At 40.5% G+C, this 27054-nt stretch overlaps 1 protein-coding gene across 1 annotated transcript in view; it reads left to right on the top strand.

Annotated features, from left to right (window-relative positions):
* Nucleotides 1–346: 346 nt before the first annotated feature.
* The window catches only part of PLBD1 (phospholipase B domain containing 1), a 38866-nt gene continuing 12158 nt past the window's right edge, over nt 347–27054 (top strand). The window contains exons 1-6 of the mRNA XM_030238340.2: nt 347–499; nt 7034–7253; nt 13651–13734; nt 15624–15762; nt 21096–21260; nt 22430–22574. Of these exons, the coding sequence (XP_030094200.1) occupies nt 415–499; nt 7034–7253; nt 13651–13734; nt 15624–15762; nt 21096–21260; nt 22430–22574 (838 nt within the window). The 5' untranslated portion in view covers nt 347–414. The remainder of the gene's footprint in view (nt 500–7033; nt 7254–13650; nt 13735–15623; nt 15763–21095; nt 21261–22429; nt 22575–27054) is intronic.

The raw sequence follows: 27054 nt of genomic DNA, 5'->3' as shown, positions 1-27054 counted from the left end.
AGGCATCGCCCAACTCCTCTTGTGTCTTTTCGCAGCCGTTCTTGTTAAACTTTCGTCCTTTCAAGGTTAATCACCCTCGGGAAGTCCAGGGGCGCCACAGGCACCTGCCTGGGGACCCGCCTTCACTACCCTGCGAGGCCGGACCTCGGCCAGGAGTGATTCCACACCTCGGCCAGGCCTTGGGGTCCCCAAACCCGTATCGGGGCAGGAAAGATGCCGCCGCTCCCGGGGCACATCCCGGCGGCCGGCGCGGGGAACAACCGCCCCCGGCAGGGCCACCTCCAGCACGGGCCGCCGCGGCCGGGGCGGGCGCCGGAGGAGGCGGGGGCAGCACCGAGACCTGCCCTGAGCGAGGGAACTTCTTAAAGTCCCGCCGCCTCCCGGCGCTCCCAGGAGTCGCGGGGGAGCGGAGGCATGGCCCGGGCGGGCGGCGGTGTGTGCCGCTGCTGCTGCTGGGCTCTCGTTCTCCTGTGGGCGGCGGCGGCGGGCGGCCGCGCAGGTGAGGCGAGCGGGGGCGTAGGGGATGGCCGGCCGAAGCCACCTCGCCGTGGTTGGGGGGACGACAGGAGTCACAGGGGCTGTCCCGCCAGTGTTGTCAGGCGGTCGGGAGGGGCAGCCCGGCCCGGGCTCGGCTGCGGCGGAGGCTGCAGCTCTCCCGGGTACCGCCGGGCTCCGTGCCCCGCCCGTGGCAGCCGCGCCTCCGCCCCGTGCTGCCTGGGACGCGGGTGCGAGGCCACCGGGCCCCGCTCCCCACGGCGGGACCCGCAGGCCGGGCCGGCTCCGGCCCCTCAGGGGCTGCTCCGCGAGCACTTCGTGCCCGGCGGCCGGGCCGGCGCGGCCGTGCTGCCTCGTGGGTGTTCGGTGCCGGCGCTTTCTAAACATCCTCCCCGTTCCCAGAAGGGGCGTGGGGATTTAAACTGTGGATCCAACAGGTGGGAAATTGCCTTGAGCTCCCAGCCAAGCTGGTTTTTAAAGTCATATGTAGGCACGGGAATCGTTCAGGATGAGGACTTCGTTGTGGTGTGGCCCTACAGCGTGCTGCAACTCGTGACTAGCAGAGTTTTAGTGCTGCCTTGTGGGGTATAGGTCTGCGCTTCAGAACTCATACGGAATCCCAGAATGGTCCGAGTTAGAAGGGACCTAAAGGATCCTCTTGTTCCAGCCACGCTGCCTCGGGCAGGGACACAGTATCTCGCTCTTGTGCTGCTTTCAATACGTTCTGAAGGTTTTAAAGGCTGGATTTGGTGCTTCCAGGAATTTCCCAGTTAATGTATGAAGTGCCACAAACCAAAAAGAAATTAATGGAACGGTTGTTTCAACGTGTGCAAAATGTTATAAGCGTCCATTTTGTGGGCAGTCCTATCTCATCTTGCAGACATACTTTCAAAACTTTACCTGGATCGGCAAAAACTTCAGTTAGGAGGAGGGGAGGAAGGGTCAGCTGTAAATTATCTAGAGGAAATGAAAGGAAGAAGTAGTTTCACCAAATGCCCAACTGATTTCTAACATCCTAATTGAGTTACTAGGAAAGCTACAAAGGAGCAAATAGAAATGCCTTTAGGCTATTTAGTAGAGTAAATGGCTTTCAACATTGTGAATTGTCTAAATTCCGTTGTTTGGGTTTTTGAAAATTGGTTCATTGTTCTTTAGCACTTTGAACGCCTTGAAGATGATTCATCATACACTTTGGAAAATGTTTCTAGAGAATGTTCTTTAATATTACTTAAATTGAGGTGTTCTGAGATTAGTGAAGCAACTTGCTGAATGGCTATTTTTCTTTCCTCTGGGTGACCTATACTAGATACCCTTAACTGTTCTGGCAAATTTGCCTCATTTGCTAAGCTTTACTAGTAAGTATCCTTGTGACCGTGAAAACCATACAAGACTGAAACTCTTAATTGATAAGTCACATTTGAATATTACTTTTCACTGATGTAAGCTCAAATCAGGGCATTAGGCTTCCATTGACAGGCCTGCTGGAAGCAAATTGAAAAATTACTTAGGCCTGAAATGCATGAGGAAGTAGGATTAATTAAGGCCAGTAGAATAGAAAACACAAATATCTTATATTCAGGCAGATCAAGAAAGCATTTACTCCTTTATTTGAAAATTACTGGGCTTTGAGTTAATTTCTTGTGCGGCTTAAGCTAATCTCTAAAGAAGCCCTGAAACACTTTTGTTTTGTAATAGATTCCAATCATAACCATTTATTGAAATCTCCCTTGTTCCTTAGAGTTATATGGCCTTTTAAAAATAGTTAAAAGGATGTTTCTAAAAAAAAAAACAACAAACCACATGAATAGGCAGGATCAGAGGAGTGCCACAAAGATGGTCAGAGGGATGGAGCACCTCTCCTGCAGACTGAGGGAACTGGGGTTGTTCAGTCTGGAGAGACCTGACTGCAGCCTTCCAGTACCCAGAGGGGGATTATAAAAAGGAGGAAAATGGACTTTTTATATGAGCAGGTAGTGACAGAACAAGGGGTAGTGGTTTTAGACTGAAGGAGGGCAGATTGAGATTAGATACAGGAAGAAATTCTTTACTGTGAGGGTGGTGAGGCACTGGCACAGGTTGTCCAAGTAAGTTGTGGATGCCTCATCCCTGGAAATGTTCAAGGGCAGGTTGGATGGGGCCCTTAGCAACCTGGACTAGTGAAAGGTGACCAGGCCTATGGCAGGGAGGTTGGAACTAGATGATTTTTAAGGTCACATCCAAACCTTAACATTCTATTGAGTCTATAAAATTTTTAATGGAAAAACAGGTCAAGCTCTTTCAAATTAAAACATTGAACAGAAGCACCCTTATTATGGTTGACCTGAAATATTTAAATGCTATACTGTGATAATATAATCTTTACTACTGATCATTAGTTGTAGAGGCGGGTATACTGAAATCAAATGTGCAATTTTGTTCTAGATTCTTTTTTTGTATTTTGAAGTGATGCAAAACTGTTTTTTGATGAAACAGGAGAGTGATATCTTCCCTATTTAGTAGAAAGTTTATGGGCAGAATCTATGAAGAAAAATTCCTCTACAACAAAATAGCTTCACATTTGGAAAGCCACAGATAAAAATTAGTAGTTAAATTAGTAGTTAAGGAAACCAGTAGTTTTCATATTAGTAGGAGATGCTCACAATTGTTAATTTAGCTTCTTACGTGTGAACTAACCGATGTTCCATTGCTTGTGAGTTGGCTTGCTTGGCAGACTAAGGAAAAATATGAATATTATTTCTCACCCCCAGACCTTGTAGTTCTTTCATCTGCAAGGAAAAGAGCTCTACTAATTTCTCTAATTATAAAATCTGGTAACCTAACTTGATATACATAGGTTTTAAAAACCACTTATAGCTGGGAAAGCCTAAGGAAAAGCAGCTGTTGCATATTGCCAAATAAATCTTACTGGTGTTCTTAATGCATGCCAGGTGTTATTTTTGTAGTTCTGATTTATTTAATAAATATTAGTAATAGTGTGCTTGTTAGGTTATCTTGTGCCATGTCCATACTGTTTTTCTTTCATTTTTCATCTTCTCTGTTAATTCTGTTCTTTTATTGCAAATTGCTGCCATTCTTTCATGTCTTCTTCACCATCTGCTTTCCTTGTGTTTCATCTTATGTCTGTCCTCTATCTTAGTATTTCCTTTAATTGCTTGTTTCATATTCTAATGCACATGTATGTATTTCTACTCTCCAGCTGCCACCAAGTAAAAGACAAGGTCCAGTTTTAACATAACTTTCAAAATGCCTGTACTGAGCCCAAAAGGCAGAGAACAGATTTGGTGTTTCAGCTTAAAACCCAAAGGGACCACTACCACCTCCTATATTCCTGGCTGAATATCCTTTTCCCATTATTTAGGGAATAATTTTGACAGAAAGCAGATATTTCTCACTTGCTGTAGAAATTCCAGCATTGTCCCAGCTATTGTCCCTGTTTCTGGATCTATCTTTGGGAGAAGGGTTACGTATCATTAAAAGCAGGCAGCTTGAAGGAGAGTTCCACCCAGTCCCAGAAAGGAGAAGAAACTCTTTTTCCAGTCTTGTTCTGTCATTGCACTTCTGCTTGTCTCTCTCCCACCCCACTGGTGTTTGTGATGAAACTCTGCTTTGCTGATGCTGTGCAGTTCTCCTGGCTGGCTCATGGATAGGAAGAGTGATTCCACTGGCCCACCCTATTCCCCAGGATTTTGACTTGTTCATTGCAGTAGATAGTGTGTGCTTTGGTGTGTTATTGAGGTTATTCTAAGCAACACTGTTGTGAAATTACAGTCTCTGATTCGTCGGAGTTATAGCAGGCTGAACACTTGGAGGTCTTAACTTTGATGATGAAAGAATTTGTAGGTTCATGGAGACATTGCAATTGCTTTATATGCAAAAATTGACCAATATGACTGCTGGGATAAGAGGTGCTAGGGCTCCTGTCTCACCGTCCAAAAATAAATGTAATATTCAAATTCAAATATAAATGTTATTCAATAGGAAGGCCCCTGTTTTCTTCAGAACTCAAACAGGATTGTTTGAAAATGTGCACATGCTTTTTGTATATATATATTCTGTATTATACTTCTGGATGGTTTTCTTAGTAAAGGCAGTCCTGCTTGTTCAGATGAATACAAAATAAAATTGTAACAGATTAGGTGGTACTAAATGCTTTGATTACATTGTAGTGTAGACAGGTTTTTAAGCTTGTAGTTTTAACTCCAGCTGCAAGGTGAAATGAGATGATGAGTCAATCAAAAGAAAAAGCCGTAATGGGAAATAGTGGTTTCCAGCATTGTTGTTAAACCATAACAGCTACCTTGATGCTATTCCTTTAAAGGCCTCTCAAGGTTTGTTGCAAACTATCCTGTAATTTGATGTTTCCCCTTCCCTCCCATCTTCTTTGAGTCCTGGTTTTCTTCAGGTTAAATTTGTCACGTAGGGAAGCTGGGACAGGGCAGAATCCATCGGTAATTCAAAAGTTTGATCGGACTTTTGAAAATAGCTCTGCATGTTCATGCTCTGGCAGAATATAAAACAAAGGAACCCAGCCTGGTGTGTAAGAGTACCTGTGTCAGATGGGTCTGTCTGGCTTTGGCATCAACTTTCTTTTCCAAAGGAAAGCCACAGCTCTTTTGCCTTAGGCAGACACAGCTTCTGTATAGGTGTAATAGGTATTCTGACATCACTATTTAGTTGGCAGGCACTAATAGCAATACCCAGCTGCCCTGATTCCTGTTGAATTCCAGCCACCTCTCCACAGCCTCCTGAAGAGATGGAAAGATGGTCATGGTTTGCCTTACTTTATTCTTTCTCTTTTTATCTGTTCCTCAACGTCTTTGTTTACTGTGCAAGCAGTCTCTCCTCTGCCCCTGCAGTGGGCTTCTTGGTTGGAATCAGCCTTCCCATTTACTGCTGGACAGGCAAGTTGTGTTCTGCTCTGACCCCTTGCATCACCCCCTCACAGAACTTCCTTTTCCCTGACTTTTTTGGTATGTAAGCTTTAGCTTTGTAAGTGGTCTTTGGCTTTCATCAGTGATGACCCTTATCAGCCTGCTCTTCTGTGTACAGATTTTTCCATCTGAGTGATTCCCATGTTTACTTTTAATCTAAAGCAGAAATTACTGCTTCTATTACTAGAAGATAGTTAAGGAGACAACAGAAGACTAAGCTCATAGCAGCGTGAAGAGTTACTGAAAGTCTGTCATGTCTGTCCTTGAAATAACCTCAGTACCTGGCAGATGAAAAACGTTTTTAAACACTGTGTTCCAAGTCCCTGAATTACTTCATCTCTGCATAGACTCATGTAACAACTTCTTTTCATAGAATGTGGAAAAAGCAAAGTTCTTTCACTACTAAAATTCTGGTTCTGCCAATGCATTTGCTGTTCCCATGAGAAGTGTCTCTAGTAGGTCATGAAGACTGACCTAGTGCACAGTGCTGCAAAGCCTAGCTGGAGGCTGGTAACAAGTGGTCTATGCCAGGGGTTGATATTGGTCAGCATCTCCCTTGATGGCCTCGGTGATGGGGCAGTGTTCCCTCAGTTTGCTGATGATATTCCAGAGGGCTGTGCAGTCATTCAGAAGGGCTGTTTATGAATTTATCCCTTTATACTTTTCAAATGATTATTGGACCTCTGACATACAATTTTTTAACTCTTCTCACGGTGATATAGTAGTGATTTGATCAGTCATGCATAGAGAGCTGATGTAATCACAGCCCCTCTTAGAGAGGAGTCAATTAGAATTGTAGGGTGTGGGATTTTTTTGATGTTGTTTGTATAGTGGTTTGTTTTGTTTTGTTTTTTTTTTTTTTCCAGAGAGCAGTTTACCTTGCTCTTTGTTCTTCTGCTTTGCAGGATTAAAACGCAAGTAATCAAGAATGTTTTCTAAAACAGCAATCTAAGTGGAGCTCTGAGAAGTCTGTTGCCCTTCCTTCCTGTTTGTATCATGCTTGGGATCAATTCTATTTCAGATGAATGACAGACGCTGTGTACCTTGTAAAGGATTGCATACCTGCTGTGCTTTTGTCTTTAAGTTTGTGATCCACTGAGTCCTAGTGCTTCTTTTATGCCATCTCAGGGATTGGTTTCCCAGGTGGTCTGTGTAGAAAGCTCTTGGAAGTTTTTGAATCTTTAGGTAGAAAATTAAGTCAACAGTAGTTTATAATCCTTTGCAGTTGCTAAGGCCTGCTGTCTTCTAAAGCTGCTTTCAGTAAGATTTGTGTAGATTGTCTCTTGGGCCAAGTAAGGAAGTACTTCTCAGAGTTTTATGTCGACAAACTGCTATGCTGGAGCTGTACACTGAGAGAGTTGTAGATAACTTCCAGAGGAATAACATGAGAATGTTTAGATGTGAGCTTTTGTAAAACTCTTGTTGGTCTTCATGCCCCCTTTTAGTACGTTAGCATTAGTGTTGATCTCTGTAGTAGAACTAAACCTGATGGAAAGCTATGAAATTAACCTTTTTAAATTGCTAAAATACTGTCTTGACATTTCAGTATTACATAGGAAACACCTACTTACATTTGTTTCCCTTGTCTCCTTTCTTTTCCACCGCAGAACTCCGCTATGCAACTGTGTACTGGAATAGAGCTGAAAAAATACTTCAGGTCCGGAATACTCTGGACAGGAGTGGAGATGCTTATGGCTTCTACAACAACAGTCTACAGACAACAGGCTGGGGAGTCCTGGAGATCAGAGCAGGCTATGGCTCTCAGACCTTAAGCAATGAAGATATTATGTATGTTGCTGGCTTCTTGGAAGGCTATCTCACAGCTCCGTAAGTACCTCAAGAAGCAGCTCAATTCATGGCACTTCCAGTGGATTTCTGTACTTCTGAGGTTTTTGTTTGCTTTCGTTGTCCTAAATTCCTTTCCATTTAAACTAAGGATAAATTTTCCATCTGTGTGCCATTCTTTTAATTACTAGCAGGTATGAAGTACAGCTTCTTCATTATGGGATCAGGATGTGCCCTCCCTTTCTCATCCTGCAGGATCTCCCAACACCTTGGTAGGATAGATGGGTTTCTATCTGTATTACTGCTTAAGTAATGTAATCACATAATAATCTAAGTGTAAGGAAGTGCATAAGGAGTAGCAAAAGGTGTGGTTATTTCCCCAGCTTGTAGTTTGGTGGCTGATCAGGCAGCTGAGAGCAGCTCAGGCAGGGAGAAATGTAGCTAGCAAGGTCTGCTTGGCTTCCTTAAGGATGTTTTTAGCAAATATTGTCAAGAAACTGAAACTGCTGGAGAGCAGATACTGAAACTTCACAGCATGTGGAGTTGTCTTGGCCAACTTAAAAAGAAATAAAATATACACTATAGGCCTGAAGGCAGACTGGGGTGTGTCTAGGAGGGTTAGTGTTCTCCTGAAAGCCCTGAGGGACCGAGCCTTCCCCACAGTGCACATCTATGAAAAGTGAGAGAATTTTGTACTTGTTACGAATCTAGTGCAGGGGTTTTTTTCCTAAAATAAAACAAATAGAAAAATCTATAACCCCCAAAAATAGCCAACCAAAAAAATTAACCAAACTTTGTTCTTTGCATGGCTAAATTGGAAGGCAAAATGATACTATGAAGTACTCCCTCATATCAGATGACGGTGCTAGGTTGGACTTGATGATCTTAAGGGTCTTTTCCAATCTTCTAAGAGATTCCATGACTCTCTATAGCTAGTGATACAGCTAAGAACATGACAACGTGGCTTGTTGTTGAACAAGCTCCATCTTTTGCTGTATCAACATAGTCATAGGAGAAGAAAAATTCCAAAATTCTGATGTTGGGAGAAGTTTGTGGTGGCTGCTGTGACTTGACATTTTGGCTTCACCAGCTTTGCTTTCAGAGCACTGAAATAAATACCCATAGGCTGTGTTGCACAGGCCAGCAAGGGAAGGTTGTCTGCTGAACATTTGTCAGATACAGCTGCTGGACAAGATTATAATCATTTAATTAGTAAGATTATAAGATCAGTTAATATTTATGGATAGTTCTCTGGGCATATGATAATGTGATTCTCTAGTAGGTTTTACTGGTGAGGCACCTAGGCCTCTTGAAGTGTATAAAGGAAATGCAATAAAGTAATATTTGTCAGTAACAAAACACTTCTGAGAGTGAAGGAGTCCTAAAGTTCATAGTACACAACCTGTACTCCAGACAGAAAAGGAAATTAAGCTCATGAGACATCTGTTGTTGGATTATTCGGCATGAGAGATTAATGCCTTGCACTGTTCGGCCAGTTTATGTAAACTATCCCTGAATCTAGGGAATGCTAGCAGGTTTTTTTCCTAAGGCTTTACCTAGGTGTGTTAATCAATAGGTGATTAAACTTAAGTTTTGTCATACTACAGGCAGCCCAGTCCATGCTAAGCTCAATTAGATGGCAAGTAGTGCTGTAGTAGGAACAACTCACAGCCTTTCCTCTTCTGCCTCCACAGTAGACTTATGTGTCTTCCTTGGTTTGAAAGAAACTGAAGTGTGTGTCTGTTCCTTTTTATGTGGTTTGAACGTGAAACAGTGTCTGCAGGGATTTTTCTGCTATCTTATTCTAGGCTAAGTTTTAGAGGAAGGAGGTTTTCTCCCTTTTTTTTTTTTTCCATATATGCTAAGTGAAGATTCACAGAAATTAAGTTATCCAAGTTGTTCTGCTCAAGGCTTTTGCCTTCTGCAGGTCATGTGCTTACTGAGGTTGGTTCCTAGCCCTGACTGCTGTTACTCTAGGGCTAACAGCTCCAGCACTGAGTGGCCCTTTGTAAAGAAGTGGATATAGCAAACTAGTAATGAACAGAAGTGAAGCTGAGGGTTTGTATTAATATGGAAAAGAATGGTTTGAGACTTAGGCTTTTAAGCAAAAAGGGAAATTTAGCTGTTTGAAAGGAGATTAAGTGCAAGAGTAGGTTTAAGATCCAAAACCAGAAGTAGCCAAAGTCTGCCTTTTCTGGGGATACTTTTTGAGAAAATCCACCAAGAAATCTCTCTTCAGTGTAAAACCTGAAAATGCTTGCTATCAATAAAATGAGTATCAAATATTATACATACTGTCTGAATTTAATTTTTTGGCCATTTCTTTGCTCCATTGTCCATCTGTACCTGCAGTACAAGTGTATTTCTCACTGGGTGTGACAAACAAGTTTTTTCTGTCAGTTTGGGTGAAGCTATTTTAGATAAAGAAGGCTTCTCCAGAAGCTTATACCTTTTGAAAATGTTTCAGGTAAGGAACAGAGATTAAGTAGTGGTGTACTCTCTTGACCCTTGATAAGACAGAGACCCAACTACTTCAGGTTTTAGCTGCATGACCTTGGTGGGGTTTTATTTGCCAAACTGCAACTAATGAATCCTTTTATAGACTGTGTTTGCAGTTTCCTAAATTGCAGGAGAAGTGAGAACTCCCTAAGTCTGCAGATGTAAAGATTTCACTCAGGACTCCATTTCTCCTTCATCTTGCCTAGAAATTTAGAGAATCCTAATTAACAGGCAGGCAGATGTTCTATCTGTGGGACAGTTAAACAAGTTTTCTGAAGTAAAACTGGGAAACAGCCTTTCTCAATCAGCTTCTCTATTCCCATCAGGCTGCCTGGCCCATTTAGCATGTTTTAGGGAAACTCTAGCACCATCACAACTTTAAGGTGTCTCTAAACTGTCTCGTTCTACTTTTGCACACGTTGGTGTCCACAGCTCAGCTTCCCTTTTAGGTTCTTGGTAAGAAGAAGGGAGAGTGAAGGTACGTGTTTAGCTTTGGGAAAGGCTTTATTTGCATTGTCAGCCACTTAGCTGCTGGAGTGAAGATCCTTATGTGACTTACCTGTACAAGCACCTCAGGTGGTTCAGGCACAGCCTTCCAGTGTGAAAACGTTGGGTGTGCTTGGTAATTGAAGAGCTTTTTAGTACATGACTGCCTGTAGTCTGAACAATTCCATGGTCTCCAGCTGTCTTGCATCTGTGTGTGATAAAGACTTCATGAAGCAGACCTAGGGTGGCTCTTTGCAGAAATCCTAGAAGTCCTACTAGGAAGAGCTCTGATGTGATGCATTGATAGGATGGAAATGTTGGTGCCTGAACGCATTTTGAAGTACAGCTTCCTGCAGAAGCTGTTGGATGAGCAGGATGTCCAACTTGACCTGCAGTTTGGAGACCTTCAGGAATTCTCAGCTAGCTCAGATCTCACATTACTCTTAGGGCATGAAGGAGAGTTTCCAGAGCCAGCTAGGCCTTTAACATGTAAGCAAAAGAGTGACAAAGTATCTCTCTTAAAAGTATATGCCTTGCCTATAGTAGGAATGTAAACAGTCTGCAAAATAATGAGATTTAAAAAAAAAAATCAAAATATGAAACATGCTGGAACTGTTTTTCCTTGGATTACTGGGACATAATTAATTTCAGCTCTAACTGTATAGGTCAGTGGTAGAAAAAGTAATAGTCAGACCAGTTTTCCAGTGATGGCAGAAATGGAAGTCTTCTCTAGAGCATGCTTCATCTTCCTAGTGTTGACACCTGATTCAGAGTGTGAGAGTATCCCTGTGTTTTTAAAATGCCTAGTTAGACATTGGATAAATTGAATCCTAGTGTCTGGGGATCCAAGCACTTGTTTTTATCCCAAATCTCTCTCCTTTCTGCAAAGTCCAGTCATATCTAGTCAAGGTACTTGCTCTGGCTTTCTTAGGTATGAATTTCCTTTCCCCATTTCTAACTGAGAAGTGTTAAAGAGGCCTGACTTTACTTTGTGGTAGAACACATCTAAATCTGGGACATTGTTTTAAATCAGTTCCAGATAGGACATGCCAGGTGCCTAAAAACAGTATTTAAATTTGAAGCAACATTAATTTTACTCTTTCCTCATATAGCCTCAGCTGACCGGAGTCCTGTCATCTTCCTTGCTAATTTAAAGAAGGAGGACTGTGCTTTTCTGGTTTTAGGTTTGGAATTCTTGTCCCAGATTTGCAATTGCCTTGGTTTGGCCTTAGATGTAGTTGCAAAGCTTTACTGTAGTGATCCAGTTTAATTCAGAGAATAATGCCCTTGCAAAACACACAAGGCATGCATGTAGAAGCTTTGCTAAAGCAAAAAAAATACTGAAGAGAGCAACTTGGGGAAAAATTCTTGATAACCTTGGTCATTAAAAAAATCATCAGTTCCAGGAATTGTTTGTCCTCTGTTAGCAAATAAGAGTGAAACCATTAAAGAAGGTGTTTTCAGTCACAATTCTAACCTAACCTAGTCTCCACATCAGTCACAACAGCTTAAAGATACTACTGCTGTAGAATCTGCAGAACCTCTGAGTGCAAAACAGAGAGTAGAGCTGATGGTTGAGTTGGAAGCCTGATCATTTGTCCTGGCTTAGGCAATTTTTAGGCCAGTGTCCTAGCTGGGTTTTATCTTCCTCATCTGGCTCTAATCCCTAAATTATCATCTGCCAGATGGACCAACCTGTGCTATTTGCTCCTCTTTAGTGACATGAGAACTCTGATTTCTAGTATAGAGTATGTTTTTAGTTCCCTTCCTAAAATTACTTGGGATTTTAATTTGCCAAATTCTCTGTGAATATGCAGGGGTGGAGAATATTGATCTGTTTCTCCACTTTTCTTGCAGTCTTTTGGAAGTAGACTATGATATTTTATGTACATGGAAGACAGAAAATATATTATTTACATGGGAGACAGAAAACTCTAGAACTAAAATTGTTGCTGAAGCTGCTGTTTTGTGAAAAATGTAATGGTGCAAAGCTGTAGAATGCTCCCCTCTTGTCCAAGCATCTCCCTTCCACAACCTAATTCAAACTACAAATAAAAAGAAATCACATTTTTGTTCAATTACTGTTTTGCCTGAACGTGTGAGACAATTAGATTTGTTTGTCAGAATGCTACCAGAGCTGAGATAAGAAGCAGCAGGATCGTGCTATCAAGTTCATGCAATTGTCTGGGAATGGGGCAAGGGACAGAAAGAGGGGAGAAGGTCAATAGATGATTCTTTAGTCATCAGCAAACCATTTTAATATCTCTGTCTGTGTTCTTTAATTATGCCCTGAGGGAAACTGGGAAGAACTCCTGTCTGCATCCTTCCCAGAGAAAGCTGCTCTCATGAGTTTTATTATAGGAATTTTGCCCTGCTGGCATGTGCTTTCCTTGAGGCTGGTATCTGTTTCTCAGATGCTGTTTTCTTTCTCTCAGCACTTGGTAGGAGATAAATGTACTGATGATGGATGTAATTCTATCTCTATCAACTCCAGACCTCAGTGAAATAATTCTCTGCTGATGTCCCTTTTTTTTTTTTTCTCCCAATTTAATCAGTGACTGAAAAAAATGTTGGTCAAGTTTGACTCACATTAAGAGAAATGTTGAAATTTTATTTTGACTTGGATCAGACAATTACATTTCAGCTAAAAAGGACGGGATACATTCATTCAGGGTTCCTGAGCATTTTTTTAACAGTTGATTTCATCTTGAAGTACTTCACTTCAAGAAAACAAACAAAAAAGCCCTAACCAACAAGCAACAAAGCCCTTTCAACTTTTGTTTTTAATAGTTAATGTGTATAACACAGCTAACTGAATTCAACAACACAAAAAACCACAAGAATTTTGGTCTGTATGAAACTGAGTCTATTTAGGGCTGCCACGAGTAGGAGTTTCTGTGGCAACATGTAGGATCATCTTATACACACTTAAAAATGGAGATACTTAGCTTAAACAGAAAGGAACGTGGTTACTGGCAAGTAAAACATGGTAGATATCATGCTGAAATTCTCTCTCTGAAGAATGAAATGAATTGAATCAGCAAATTATATTACCTTTGCCTCTGTGGTTCTTTTGATTCCAAATAGCATAGGTCTCCAGAAAACTATTTTTGTTGTGCTTAAATTAATGTGATAATGCTTTCAAGATGCTTCTGGCCTTCAAATATTCCCTGAATGTGCAGTTGTTTTTATGAAGTTGTTCAATCTCATTTTTGCTTATCTTTTTTCCATTGTGCAGAAGTTGGAGCAGACATTGGCAAAGTAATTTATTTTAAGTCACATTTTAGCAATCCTTTTGTGTTACTTTTGCTATTTGTCATGCATTGGAGTGTTTTCTGTGAGTAGGAAAAACTTACTTTGTGGACTGTGTTGCTTGTCTGTCAAGGCATGTGAATTAACTTGTTGGTAAACAGAAGATGCAAAGGAATAACTCCTCTTACTCTTGTTCTTTCAGGCAAATGTATGACCATGCAGCAAATATGTATCCACAGCTAATTAAGACTCCCACCATTCGAAGAGGAGTTCAGAATTTTATGGCGTATGTATTTATTTGCTAAAAATAAATCAATCAAGACTTGGAGTTGGAGGATGACAGATTTTTCAACCTTTTTTTATTCTCTTCCTTATGGGCTGAGGGAAACATATGCTTCCTTCCCCTCTGATTGAATGCCATTATTATTAAAAGAAATTCTAAATATACATGAAGAAGTGCATATACCCTTCCCTAATTCTGATTCTTTCCAAGAAATGTTTAAAACCACTGCTGCCAAAGGGTGGGGAAAATGGCAATGAATTCTGAAGGTCATTCTAGTAAAATTCCTTTTTTGAAAAGTTGATATTTTCAATATTTCACTGAACAGTGGTCTCCTGGCACCTTAATCTTTTTAGCATTGTGCATCCTTTTCTTCTTCTGTTAGGTTAGTATTTTATTCTACCACCAATGTAAATTCGATTCTAATCACAAATGTTGTGATTTACTTTTCACTTGAGCTGTAAAAATCAAAAGTAAAAAAAAGTGTAGCTGCTTGAATAATGCAGCTACACTGGTGGGGAAACTACAATAGGAGAAGAACCAGGCCAGGTACTGGGAAACTCAGCTGTGATTACCAATTATTTTTGATATCCTTAGGCTTGTGTTTTTATTCCATTACAAATACTTGAGTGAAATGGTCACTTTCGGGGACTATTTTTTTTGATCTTTGCCTTGTCTTGCCCTTTCCATAAGAGGTTGAATATCTGACTGTTATTGGTGTGCATATATAAAGGTAATTGGTTTTATCCAAAACATAGAACAAAGAATTGTAGTGCTCCCTTGCTATAATTTTTCAGCATTGCTGTGCTCCTCCTTATGAGAAAAATGGGATAGCTGCTGTATCAATGTGTGGTTTTTTCCTAGAATGACACAGCATAGCAGATGTATTTCCCAAGGTGCATTGCTGGATGAAGGGGGGCAATACTAGGTGGTCTTTTGTTGCTTTTCTGTTGCCTCTATCCTCAACTCCTGCATCACTGCTTTAATTTATAGCAGTTTTGCAGTATGGATTGCTGTGTTGTCTTGGAAGTCCTTAGCCCTAAACGCTCCAACCATATCCCTATTTCCTTGGACATGCTTCTTGCATTTTGTTGTTTCTAGAAAGCTAACTCTGGTTGGTTTTCTCACCCATATGCTGCTGGAAGAGTTTGCTTCCTTTACAGGTTTGTCCTCTCTATTTTGCTACTTTACATAGTGCTGGATGGATAGATACAGGAGGATGGAAGAGGCCAGCATCTGATTCTCATTTCCTGTGGTTCTTTTGTGGCTCTTTGTGCACAGCAAAAGAGAGAATTCTGAGAGATCCTTAAAATGTTGGTGGCCCTTTCCCTAGGGTCTGTTTAACTTGTGTTGCCTCATGCCCTAAGCCTGGGCAGTTTGGCTCTTGACTGGATCTGGCACAGGGTACAGTTGTCTGCCTCCCACCTGTTACTCAGAGGAGCAAAGATGTGGTTCTCAGGCAGTGTTTGAGCACCACCAGCAAAAAGCCTTCATTGCACTTGAACCTGGGGGAGAGAAAGAGGCTCTTCAAATGTCAGTCTATTTTTATTCTTAGACATTTAAAAGGGAATGTTTCATCCGACCTATCAAATACTTGTTTCCCTTTACTGACTAAATCTGCTATAGCAAAATCCTCCCCAAACATGAAGTCCAATTCCTTCTTTGACACTAAAATCTGGTAGAGGCACATGATTGTAAGGTATTTTGCTTAAGTCTGAACATTTACACTTGGAGGACATAATGCTTATATCTGCAGGATTTCCAAAGTGTGATTTGCCTCAAATCTTTAGTAGGACTGGACAATTTGGGTGATAATGTATTTGTCTCTTCCCTGCATTATTAGTTATACTCTTAAGAAAACCCAAGAAAACCCCAACTTGTTTGTTCCTCTGCAGGAAGCAAGATCAATGGACAAGACAACAAATCAGAAATAATAAGGATGACCCATTTTGGAGGCATGCTGGCTATATTATTGCACAGTTGGATGGTCTGTACATGGGAGCCCTCGAGTGGGCTAAACTACACAAACTATCAGTAAGACTACTGCATCTCTTTTTAGTAGCTGGGGCTGGGATGTCAGTGGACAAACATGGGAGAAGGAGATCCACTTTTTAAAAATCACAAACAGAAATAGGATACTTAGTGGCAAGTATGCATTCTCTATGCCATTCTGCAAAATCTTGTGTGGCTGTTCAGTGTAGATAATGTGACTGAGCACTTGGCCCATGTAACCAGAGATTCTTCACAAGGGGCTTGGAACCCTGGGCACTCACATGGTGATTAAGCTGGGGGTGGCTTTTGTATCCATGTGAATGTTGGAAGGACAGGCACTTCTAAAGTGCTTGTTGCTGTCACTTTGCAATTGTTATTAAGCAAATGACCCTTTAGGTATAAAGAGTACCTGCAACAGGATGAATTAAAGCTTTCATTCTTTTTCCAAGCATTAGATTTCAAATCCTAAAAGCCTTTCTATCCTAGAGTATGTTTTACTTTATTAAATTACTTTTCTGTTTTTTAAGTCTCAAAAATATATGGTTACAAAAGATGTGGTCTATGTTGTGGCAGGTCAGGTGGGATAGATTTTGGGTTTTTGTTGGGTGGTGGTTTAGTTGGTTTTTTCTTTTGTGTTTTTTCATCATTTGTTTTTCTTTAATTTCAATTAGAATTGTATTCCAGATGATCAGCTTGTATGTAATAGCAGAACTCCTTTAACTCTGTTAGAGATGTGGCAGTTAAAATGCTGTCCTAAAGTCTAACATCTAATAGGTTTTTCAGTGTGAGAAGAAGGACTTGAGTAATTGTCATTGACCTTCTTACCTAGGTTAATCATACCAAGAATTTTGAGAAGTTGGGAGTTCTGAATTGTAAACAGCTGCATTTTAATAAAATGTACATCTTTCTTGCATGGAAGTCACTCTGGGGCTTTCATGAATGGGAAGCCAGATCAAACTGGAAAAAAACCCAACTGTTTGTAATAATAATCCATCCTGAGGGACCTGAGTTTGTAGGGGAAAACACTAGAAACCTTGACTTTCTAGGAAAAGAACACATTAATATCCTTTTGTAACTCCTGTATCTGAAGAGCCCTGTAAAGCTCATCAGGTTTTTGGCTTTTTTGCTGCTTCAGAATCTTTTAGATTCATGTAGGGAAAAGTGCTGGTTTGTGTCTGAGTTGGTTCTTTGTAACAGGCATGTCCTGCCTGCAAAGTGTGTTCCCTGATGCTTATTTAACTATGCATTTGATACTAAAAAGCACTGACCTCTGAAGTGTTTGAATAATTTTTATCCTCTTTTTAGAGATCTCACTGGCATGTCTATATAAGGATGGTGCATTTGGTGAAAGTTCAGATGTGTGGTTCAGGCTAAAATATATGTGTCCTCCATTCTTGAATTATACACATGAAATATTATTTTCTTTTCCCAGAAGTACTTACAGCAATTGGTGGGATTTATTTTGACTCTTTTGCATGCCAGGCACAATTTTAGCTTTGGACATTATCTCCTATGTTGAGATGCATATTCTTTTATTCCAAGCAAAAATGTTCACTGTGTATGTATTTCTTACTGGAAATGGTGCTACTGTTCCTCTCTTTGCCACAGCCACTAAGTTAACATCAGTCCTTATCTCTGAGTACATTTTGGACAGCTGCTCTTGCAGCTAGGTCCTTAGTTTTTCTTTGCATCAGAATGATACCTGACATTCTGTAAAATGTTCTGTAAAAGTACAGGGGGTTCATTTTGTTGGATACCATGATACTTTTCAAGTACTTTTGAGAGATTAGGCTACCACTGTGTGTGCATATTTATTGCTGTTAGGATCTCCTTCAGGAAATAGAGCTTGAAGGCTGTTGCTGTGAGCTTACACGGGCAATAAAAACAGGTGCAGCTGCAAAGCTTCTGGCTAGTATTCTAGCTTTGACACATCCATTTATCTGAGAATAAACTCAGCTTCTGTACACTGTTGGCTCTTAAAAGCCCCAACTAAACTCAAAAACCAACCAAATGAGCAAAACCACCACCAGTATCTTCCTTATTCCTTGTGATTAAAGAAATCTACCATCCAAAATGTAAATAAATTTACCTAGTGGATGACTTTTTTTCTTATTTTTAAGTATTGTACTTTGGTTCTATTAACCTAATTGTTTTGATTTTTTTTTTTTGACAACAATTCCAGTAACAAATACTTTTCTGTTAGTCAATTCCCATAATAAAACAATCAAAGAAATTTCATACTGAAAGTGTCTGTAACAAATTCTGTATGCTTTTAAAAGCAAATATCATTTCTATTGCACGTTTTCCTCAGTGCTTTGTAAGTCTCTTCTTACCTCTTTCCTTTAGTAGATACTATTTTGTTTCATTAATAAAATAATCCTTTCCATGTTTTTATTGTCTTTGGATTATCATCCTCAGGAACAAGTCTATCTTTTGATCTCTGGTAGTTCAATAGTTTGTATTTGTGGTGGTAATGAACATCATAAATATTAAAAATATCTCTTGTATGAGTTGGGGCATTTTTATTTTCCTTTTTTTTTTACTCACGCTCAAACAAAGCGAAAAAAACCCCAAACAAAACCAAGCCAAAACTCAACATATGACAGTCTGTATTTTGTTGCCTGATGTTCTCCTTGCTGTTGGGAAAGCTATGTGTACTTCTAAATTCAACATATTCTGTATATGTAGAGGAGAATTGTTCCCACTGTCTTAAGCTTAAAATAAGAGTAAATGCTGTAGAAGAAAGGCTAGGAAGGTTTTCCCCTTAACTCCCAAAATACCAGAGAGATGAGAAAGAGAAGGGGAAGAGATGAGTCTCAAGGTTTTTATGTTTCCCTGCAGCATGCATGATCATATGCATAGACAAGATGCTCTCCTGAGCCCTGAGAAGGTGTTTGGTTGACATGGATATGCTAAGAGAGATAAAGGGGATGAAGAAAAGTAACTGTGTTTACGAAGTCTGTGAATTGTAACACTGAGAAACTGACAAAGTTGTATAGAGCTATTTCCTTTTCAGGAGAATGAAAAACAAGCTGTTTCATAGCTAATCTGCTTTTAATTTTTTAATTCTGTTTTCCAGTACTATGCATGGTAGTTGAAACCAGAGCCAGGTGCTTCTTAAATGAGAGCCTGGGTTACGTACACACACGTAACTCTGAAATGTTCTGTTTTTCTGCTCTCCCCTAAAATTCAGATTGCCTTACTTGAATATTGTAGAACCATTGTGTCTACCACAAGTAACTGAGTCTTACTGCAGAAAGGAAATTTGGGCTTTGAATAGTTTGATAGTAGCACTAGTATATGTATTTTTTATTCTTTCTGAAGGACATGCTTTGTATTGTATTGTTCTAAACTTTGGGTTTTTATTGCATGGAGTCTGTTGCCCTGAGGACTGTTTTAGGTAGATTCTTCCATTAAGATCTGCGTGAAGGCAATGTACATTGTAAACTTCTGTATTTTGAATTTTATATTTACAGGTATCTTTAAGAGTGATGTCAAAATTTGAATACATTTTAATGTTAAAATGTGACATCATTCCATCAGGTTTAGCAACATTTTATATCCAGTAAACAAACCCAACCCTTTTGTCAAGACAATTTCTGAGGGAGGGGCACTCAAAGAACATAAAGCCTTTTCATTTGCCTAATGCTCTTCCAACACTGTGATTAATCTTGGGCTTGTCTACACAGGGATATTACTCTTGAATAAAAAGGTGTCAGAGTTTTAAATACTAGAATGACTCCAGGATAGTTCTCTATTTGTACTTCCTTATTTTGTACTCAGAGTGCTCAGGCTGGGAGAAGTTACTGGAAAATAATTGTTATAGAATAACTTGCCTATTTTAATGTCTCATGTAGGCAAGCCTTTAGGGCTGGTTCTCTCCTTTCTGCTACCCTTTGTAAGTTTATTTCTCCCTTCCTTCAATGTAACTCAAACTCAAATTGATTTTTTGTTTTGGTGTTCAGGACAGCACCCTAAAGGAGGCACACATTCTAGCAAAAGGACTTTAGAGGTGGCTTTACCACCTCTCTGCTTGTCAGCTTAGTTCATTCATTCTTCTTCAGAATCTAAATGACGTATATAAGGAATTTTTCTGACATTGCTGTGTGAGATGGGAAAAGGTGATTACAAAAAAATTGTAATATGCCCTATATCATGCATTGTTATGATGCAGTTTTTTGGGTCTAATTCTTACTAGTGGACAATAATGTGGCAGATGCTTCAGACCACTCCTGAAATTCTCAGATTGGGCGTGCAGTGCAGATTCCTATGTCTTCTGTTTGAATGCTTTGTTTTACCGAGACTCTAGAGGAGCACAGTGCTTATGTGATGTCACATCAGACAGTCTTAAACACAAAACCAGGTTTTCCTGTTGGTGATTCTTTCTCCCAGTGCAGCAGATGGATAACACAGAATTCAGAATTCAATATTTTTATATTTACTATATTATATTCAATATAAAAACATTCAGAATTACTTTGTTCTGAATAAAAAGTAAATGGATTTGACACCGTTTCATTTTTCCTTGTCCCCCTTTACTGGGGTTTGTAGAGAGGTCAGCTATATGGTTTAGTAACAATGATTTATGTTGCAAGTAATGCATTTCTTTGCTAAATGATTACGTGGCATTATAAAATTACTGTTCACAGCACCACAGTGATGTGCATTCGGACTTTTTTCTTAAGCCTTGCCTTAACAAAAGGCATGATGAAAGCAAGAACAGGAAAGATTTAGAACACGGTATTTGAAGGTTGAGGTTATATCACTATTAAGCTCTTATTTTTGAAGAGGCAAAGTAAGAGAAGGTTCTAAAGAGGATGTTAACCCTGGCTACCTCCAACTATAAGGAGTTTTCTAAAGCACATAGCAGAGTGCCTTTTGACTGACTTTCCTTATTCAGCTATTTGATTGGTATTTATTAACATTTTTTCCCTCAGTTGTTTCTTCCTCCTCAGTTCTGAGGATGTCTTTAATTGAAGTGTTTATAAAAATCTGAGACCTCCCAAGAGCATTAGTGGAAGATGCTCCAAAGACATCTAGAAAAACAAAAAAAAAAATTGTATCTCAGTAAATCCCTAACAACAGACTGATTGGCATGCTGCTTGCAAACTCACACTAAGGTTTCTTGAGTTACAGTTACATCTTCCTTTTTGCATCAGAAATTGTAGCATTGGTAATACCACTACAAGGGCCAGATCCTGAAAGTTTTCTCAGTGTCTGGTGCCATACTGAGTGTGAGCATCTGGGCCTTGTCAGCTGGCATTTCATAGACCATACAAGAGCTTCCTTCTGGAGCAAAAGAAAAATTCTAACCACTGAGGCTGTCTTGATATTTTTCTGTCTCAAAGTGTTTTTTTGTCATCTCCTTTATTCAGCCACTGAGCAACTTTGATGTCCAGTTTCTGAATGCAGTTGGAGACCTGTTGGACCTTATTCCTGCATTATTTGATTATTCTGCACGGGGTGGCCAATGCAATGTGGATTCAGGAGGCCATGGGAGATACCAGTGGGACATGGGACACTGCTCTGCACTGATCAAGGTGAGCACCAGAACTTAATCTCCAGTGACTGTGTTGATTTGCAGTGTCTTGCGTCTGCATTTCTGGAGTTTTCCCTGTTCATGTTGTGTGGGCATAAAGAGACTTCTGCCAACGATCAAGATGCATGTGTGCGGTTGTCATTTGTGCCTCTATAGGATTTTGAGTCCAGTTTTTCTCACTTGTGTTCAAGGGGAGGGAAAAGATCAAGCCAAACCAAAACCACAGAGATGGGTGTTGAAAAGCTGCTAGAACTTCTAGGGAATGAGGAACTACCAGGGAGAGGAGACTGGATGAGAATAACTAATTCACCTAGAGAAGTGAAGTCTGAAAAGTGGTGTTGTGAGTGACTACAAATACATTGGGTAGATAGGCAGGGAAAAAAGGAAAAGGATTGTTTAAAATAAAGGACTGTGCTAACATAAAAACAAATGGATGCAAGTGGCTGATGTTTTCTGTTAATAGTGATACCTTTGAATGGCTTTTCAGTAGGAGTGATGACAGAAAAAAACTCCACAGTTTTAAGAGAAGTGACTGATGCATCATGTTGGCAATTACATTTTTCAGTTAAAATTATTAAGGAAGATTTAATCAGCATCCAGAGACTCAATGTATCACAGAGCAACAATATTCACCTTAATTTGAGAAACATTAACTGAAGCATTTGCCTACAGTAAGAGGTTTCTGAGCTAGCAACTAATTGTAGAACCAGGGAAATACTTTCAAGAGATGTACCATCAATAGATATATTTACCTTTTCAAATTAAATTTACTTGCATTTGCTTCTGTGCTTCACTTCAAAATTAACCAGAAGAATTCTCACAGAAACAGCATGTTTTAAATTGTTGTTGGATATGTTTGAAAAGATCTGATTTGAATGTGTGAATAGAAATATTCCAAATGAAACTGGGGGAAAACCTATACCATGTGATGTAGGTATCCCAAATAACCCCACGATCTTTTATTTCAAAAACACATGGGCAAGAATTGTTTCTAGAGGTTTCAGAAATTCATTTAGTACTCAGCTAAAAGCACAAGAATCTGCTCTTTCTTCAATAAGGCAATTAATCAAACTACTTATAACAAGTAGTTCTCCCAGTTTCTATCAAGTAGAAAACATGCAGAATATCATGGGGTTTGAAATTATTAATCTTTCTGCTTCTGTTTTCCAGGTTCTACCTGGATATGAGAATATATATTTTGCCCATTCCAGCTGGTTTACTTATGCAGCCACACTGAGAATTTATAAGCATTGGAACTTCAATATAGTTGATCCATACACCAGCACCGGCCGTGTCTCATTCAGTAGTTACCCAGGTAAACTCAAGAAAACCAAAACTATGTAGATACTCAATTTGGCATGGACCACCTTACTGTCTTGTAGCTGTCCTGGCTGTGAAAAGGATGGTAACTCAACAAGCACTGGCTTCAATCTACCTTAGAACTTTTAGCCACCAAGAAGATAAAATGCCAGCTTGAATTTTATGTCTTGAACATGATATTGTTGTTGTTGTCTTTTGTTGTTGACTAATCACCTTCAGTGCTCTGAATAGTACTGGTTAAATACTTTGCCTCTGGCACAAGCATACTGCTTTGAATTCTGCTTGTGTAGTCTGCAGTCATCTCAAGTGCTGAACTCCTCACCATGCCTGTAGCATTCATGTGTTTGGTAACAGCAATTCTGAGCGCTTCTGTTTACCGCTGTGACCTGACTGGTGCTGTAATGGGATTATTACTGAGTATCAAACACTTGCTCTGTTTGAAATTGTATCGGCTTCTTTGATGTTGGGTTCAGGAGCCTTCAGTTGTTTTGTTGTTTTTTGGGTCTTATTTTCTTTCCCCTTACATCTTCCTTTTTACAGCTTCTCTATAAGCTATTGCAGAGAAAAGTATGTTTTAATGCTTATTTGGTGTGTTAGTAATATAGCCAGCCAAAATATTTAGAAAAATATTCTTTTGGGAATATTAGGCCAAATGTTAGAAATTGCCAGCAAGTAATGTTTGAGTAGCAAAATATGTACTCTTGGTACAGAATAGCACCAAGAAATGGGAACGTGAAAAACCAAAGCAAATCTGTAACGCCCTCTTAGAGCTGACATTGCATAAGTTTTTAGAGGTGAAATTTCAAGTTCAAAAATACCTAAACAGTCAAAAATCTTCATAAAACATTTTAAATTAAGTAAGTACCATAGGAGGCTATCTCATTCTCATGAAATTTTGTTGGTTGTTGATTTCAAAATGTGCTTTGTTGCGTTATGATGCCTTACCATAAGGCCTTACCAGTAAGGGCAAGGGTTCTTCATGGCAGGGGCTCCTGAGACTGTGACTGGGAGAATGTTTTGAAAAGCAGTTGCATTCATTTCACATTGAAAACAAACCTTTTTCTGTGGGGGTCTGACCCTCCTCAGGAATGCAGCATTTTCTGACACCTGAGATTTTTAATTTGAGGAAGGGGGTAGAGGTAATCTGAATGTCTCTTGAGTGTACAGCCTTTCAAAAGCTTGGGGTATTTATGATTGCCTTGGAGGCATTTCACTTGCTTGTTGCAAGGAATTTTGCCAGGCTTGTATAATTTGGTCCAAAGCAAAGGTTTCTGAGCTCTGTTCATCACGTGAATGTTCATGAGGTTATTCTTGCTCTCATATCTCTCAGCTGAAATACTGATGATAGCACTACCCTTGACAAGAATGTGGCTCTGTTTAGCAACTGTTGTATGCTGCATTGTGCTGCAGATTCAAAACTGGGGATCATGATCAGCCACACAGAACATTTATCATTTTATTTTTAGTGGATGTCTGTGGTGATGTCTTTCAGTTGTCCCCTTTTGTGGATTCTTTGTATAAGGAAATAAAAATATTACGGTTTTATGAGACTGGTAAAGCATAGTGTGTGGCAGGATACCTGAAAATCAGCTACTGCTTTGCTGAAATTGTTTGGGTCTGTTCATTGGTATACAAAATCCCAGTGTGCTTCCCTGAGAATGCTGAGGTCTGCAGAGGTGGCTTATTTTAAAGCCTCTGTCTTGGTTTTGGACTGGGCACAATGCCAGTGCCTCCATGAAAACACATCCACGTAGTGCCTACTGTGAGATGTGACCAGAAACAGAGCAAGCAAACACCAATTTAGGAATAAAAGGAAAAAAAACTTTATTAACACACACACACACACACACACAGAGAACAGAATGGAAATCTTTCAAACACATTTCTCCTCCCCCTCTCAACCCACATTACAACATACAATACAAATTCCAATCTTCCTTCAGTCCCCATCTCTCAGGTGTTAATTCTCAGTCCATTATCCTTCTTCTAACAATCAATACATTCTATTAAAGAGGAAGGAGTCTTCTCCTTGTGCCATTTCTTGACTAACCCCTTTCCATGTTCCATGCTCTCACCATGGACATGGACCAGAAGATTGCTTTTGGGGTTTCTCTTTTTAAGGATACTTTGGTCAGTTCCACAAAACGACAGTCTCTCCATTTTTGGGATAACAAAATCCCCCCCCATTTCCCCCGGGGCAAGGGCTTCACGACAGAAATCTTCTCATTTCTGATTTCTGCCTACCACTACTCTTCACTGCCTTTCTTGGGTCTGAGCCATTGCTTTCCCCCCAAAACCGCAGTCTCTGTGTTACAATAGAAAGTTAGTCCGTCCACAGCCGAAAAAAACTGCTCCTCCGTTTATCTCTTCCCAAGTAAATTCTTCTCATTAACTCCACTACTCCCTACTCACACAAACCTCTCATTTCACTTGTCCATTTCTTCTTGTTCTTATCTCTGTCCTCCGGGAGGATCAACGTCTGGAAGGTTTCCATCGTGAAGGGAAAAAGTTAAAATCATCTCTAGGTGCCGGACTCTCTTCACACTCTTGGCCGACTTCCAGGAGCTGCCCGGCGCGTCTTATCTCTTTTCTCTCTTCTCTCTCTCTCTCTCTCTCTAGGAAGCGGGGTGAGGGGGGGGAATTTGCTCGGTGCTTTCACTACTTCCACCCCTCCATCCTTTCACTTCCCCCCCCCCCCCCCCCCCCCCGGTCTCTCTCTCTCCAAGATCCAAAGCCTGCGGCCTAGCTCACGGCGCCTCGTGGCCTTTTCCCCTCCCCCACCCGGCCTACAGCCGGAGGGGGAGAGAGAACTGACCTGATGCCTTTGCTGACCGACAAGCAAGAGAGTGTCGCTTCCTGGGAGTTCTACCTTTATACCCTGTGTTCTCAGAGGCGGAACCATCTCCTCATTGGTCCAAACAGGTGCCAATATTCACACCTGAGCCCCCACTGGGCTAACCACTGTCTCCAAAAAAAAAACCACTTCCTTTCAAACCACGACAGCCTCCCATTGCCATGTGGGCTCTGGCATAGTGATGTGGGAAGGTGTACTTCTACCAATAAAATGAGTGAGAACTGTTGCAAAGCATAGTTCCCATGGCTACAGTGAAGTTTGAGAGGTCTGTGGTGTGCAGAGGGTGCTCACTGATTACAGGGTGCTATCACAAGCACTAGACAAGCCGGGTCCATTGACTGCAGCAAATTGCATTAGCTGTGGGTGTAGTTCACAGACTTGCAGTTTTCCATGGCATGAGTAAGCACTGGCCTAGTAATGCTCCAGGGACATCACGTAGGAAGGAGGCAACTGCCAAATTCCTCTGCTCCGTGTTATGATGGGAGATATTTTCAGAGCATCTGACTCTGGAATCTGCAGCTCCTGGCCATGGTTCAACCTGACAATTGTAATGTCTCCTTGCATAAATGTTCCTGCTTTTAGTCTCTGTCCTGATAGACATAAGAACCAGTAAGAAAGGCCAACCTAGTAATCTCTCCTGAATAGTAGCATGATCCTATGGACACAGAACTATTAACTTCTGGAGGAAACAGAGAGCACTAAAAGGCAGGTGCCCTTCTAGGCCTTCAGTGACACTTAACTGAGTTATTCAAAGACTGTTGTCATCCAGTAAAATAGAATATAAAGTAAAACTATGCTGCTGTCCAAAAGGTGTGTCAGAAAATGTTAAGGGGTCATTTGTCTTCTGAGAAGGGATATGCCAAATCCATGATTTCTCCCGGGGTCACAGAGTAAAATTATCCATATTATTTCTTTATTTACTGAATTTCAAAAGACGGGCTACTAGATTGCAAAAATTAGTATTTGCTGTGACTCAGTTTAGAAGTTCTGAGGCTATTGACTAACCATGATTTGTGTTAGGGTGTGCACTGTAGTACAGCTGGAGGGCCTTGCACTTCTTTGCTCATGTTGTGAGTGAGCAGGTAGAAGGACAGGCAGGAGTTAGAGACCATCCCAGCTTCCCCAGCAGTTATCAGTGTTCTGCCAATGTTAACACCATTTCTTCTCTGCTGCTTTCTCCCCTTCAGAGCAGCAGTAGTACTGCAGAGGCACAGTCAAGTAAGAATTATTGGAAGTTGTAATCTCTGTTTTTGCAGAATGATTTCTTAACTTGCTGCTCATTTCCACACCAACTCACCTTAATTCTCACTTGACTTTTGCTCATAGTCTTTGTCTGCAGAGCTGCATGTAGGACAGTTCTGTGAACCTTTGGAAAGGAGGAATGTCTCTGAACAGAAAGCTTGAGCTTTATTGTCTTCTTCAAGCTCTGGACATGAGTACTTCCTGTGGCTTGTGAATCAATGCATAGCAGAGAGAACTGAAATTGTACAGAGAATGTTACTGTTCCTCACAAATGTTGAATGAAGCTGTGTTCATTTGAGGGAGTAAGGAAGTGATAATAGAGACAAGATAGGTTCTATGTTTTGTGCCACATATCTAGTGGTGGATCAGACAGAAACCT

Source organism: Serinus canaria, chromosome 1A, assembly GCF_022539315.1.
Source record: "Serinus canaria isolate serCan28SL12 chromosome 1A, serCan2020, whole genome shotgun sequence".
In the NCBI taxonomy this organism is placed as follows: domain Eukaryota; kingdom Metazoa; phylum Chordata; class Aves; order Passeriformes; family Fringillidae; genus Serinus; species Serinus canaria.
This window is presented reverse-complemented; position numbering and strand designations above follow the sequence as displayed.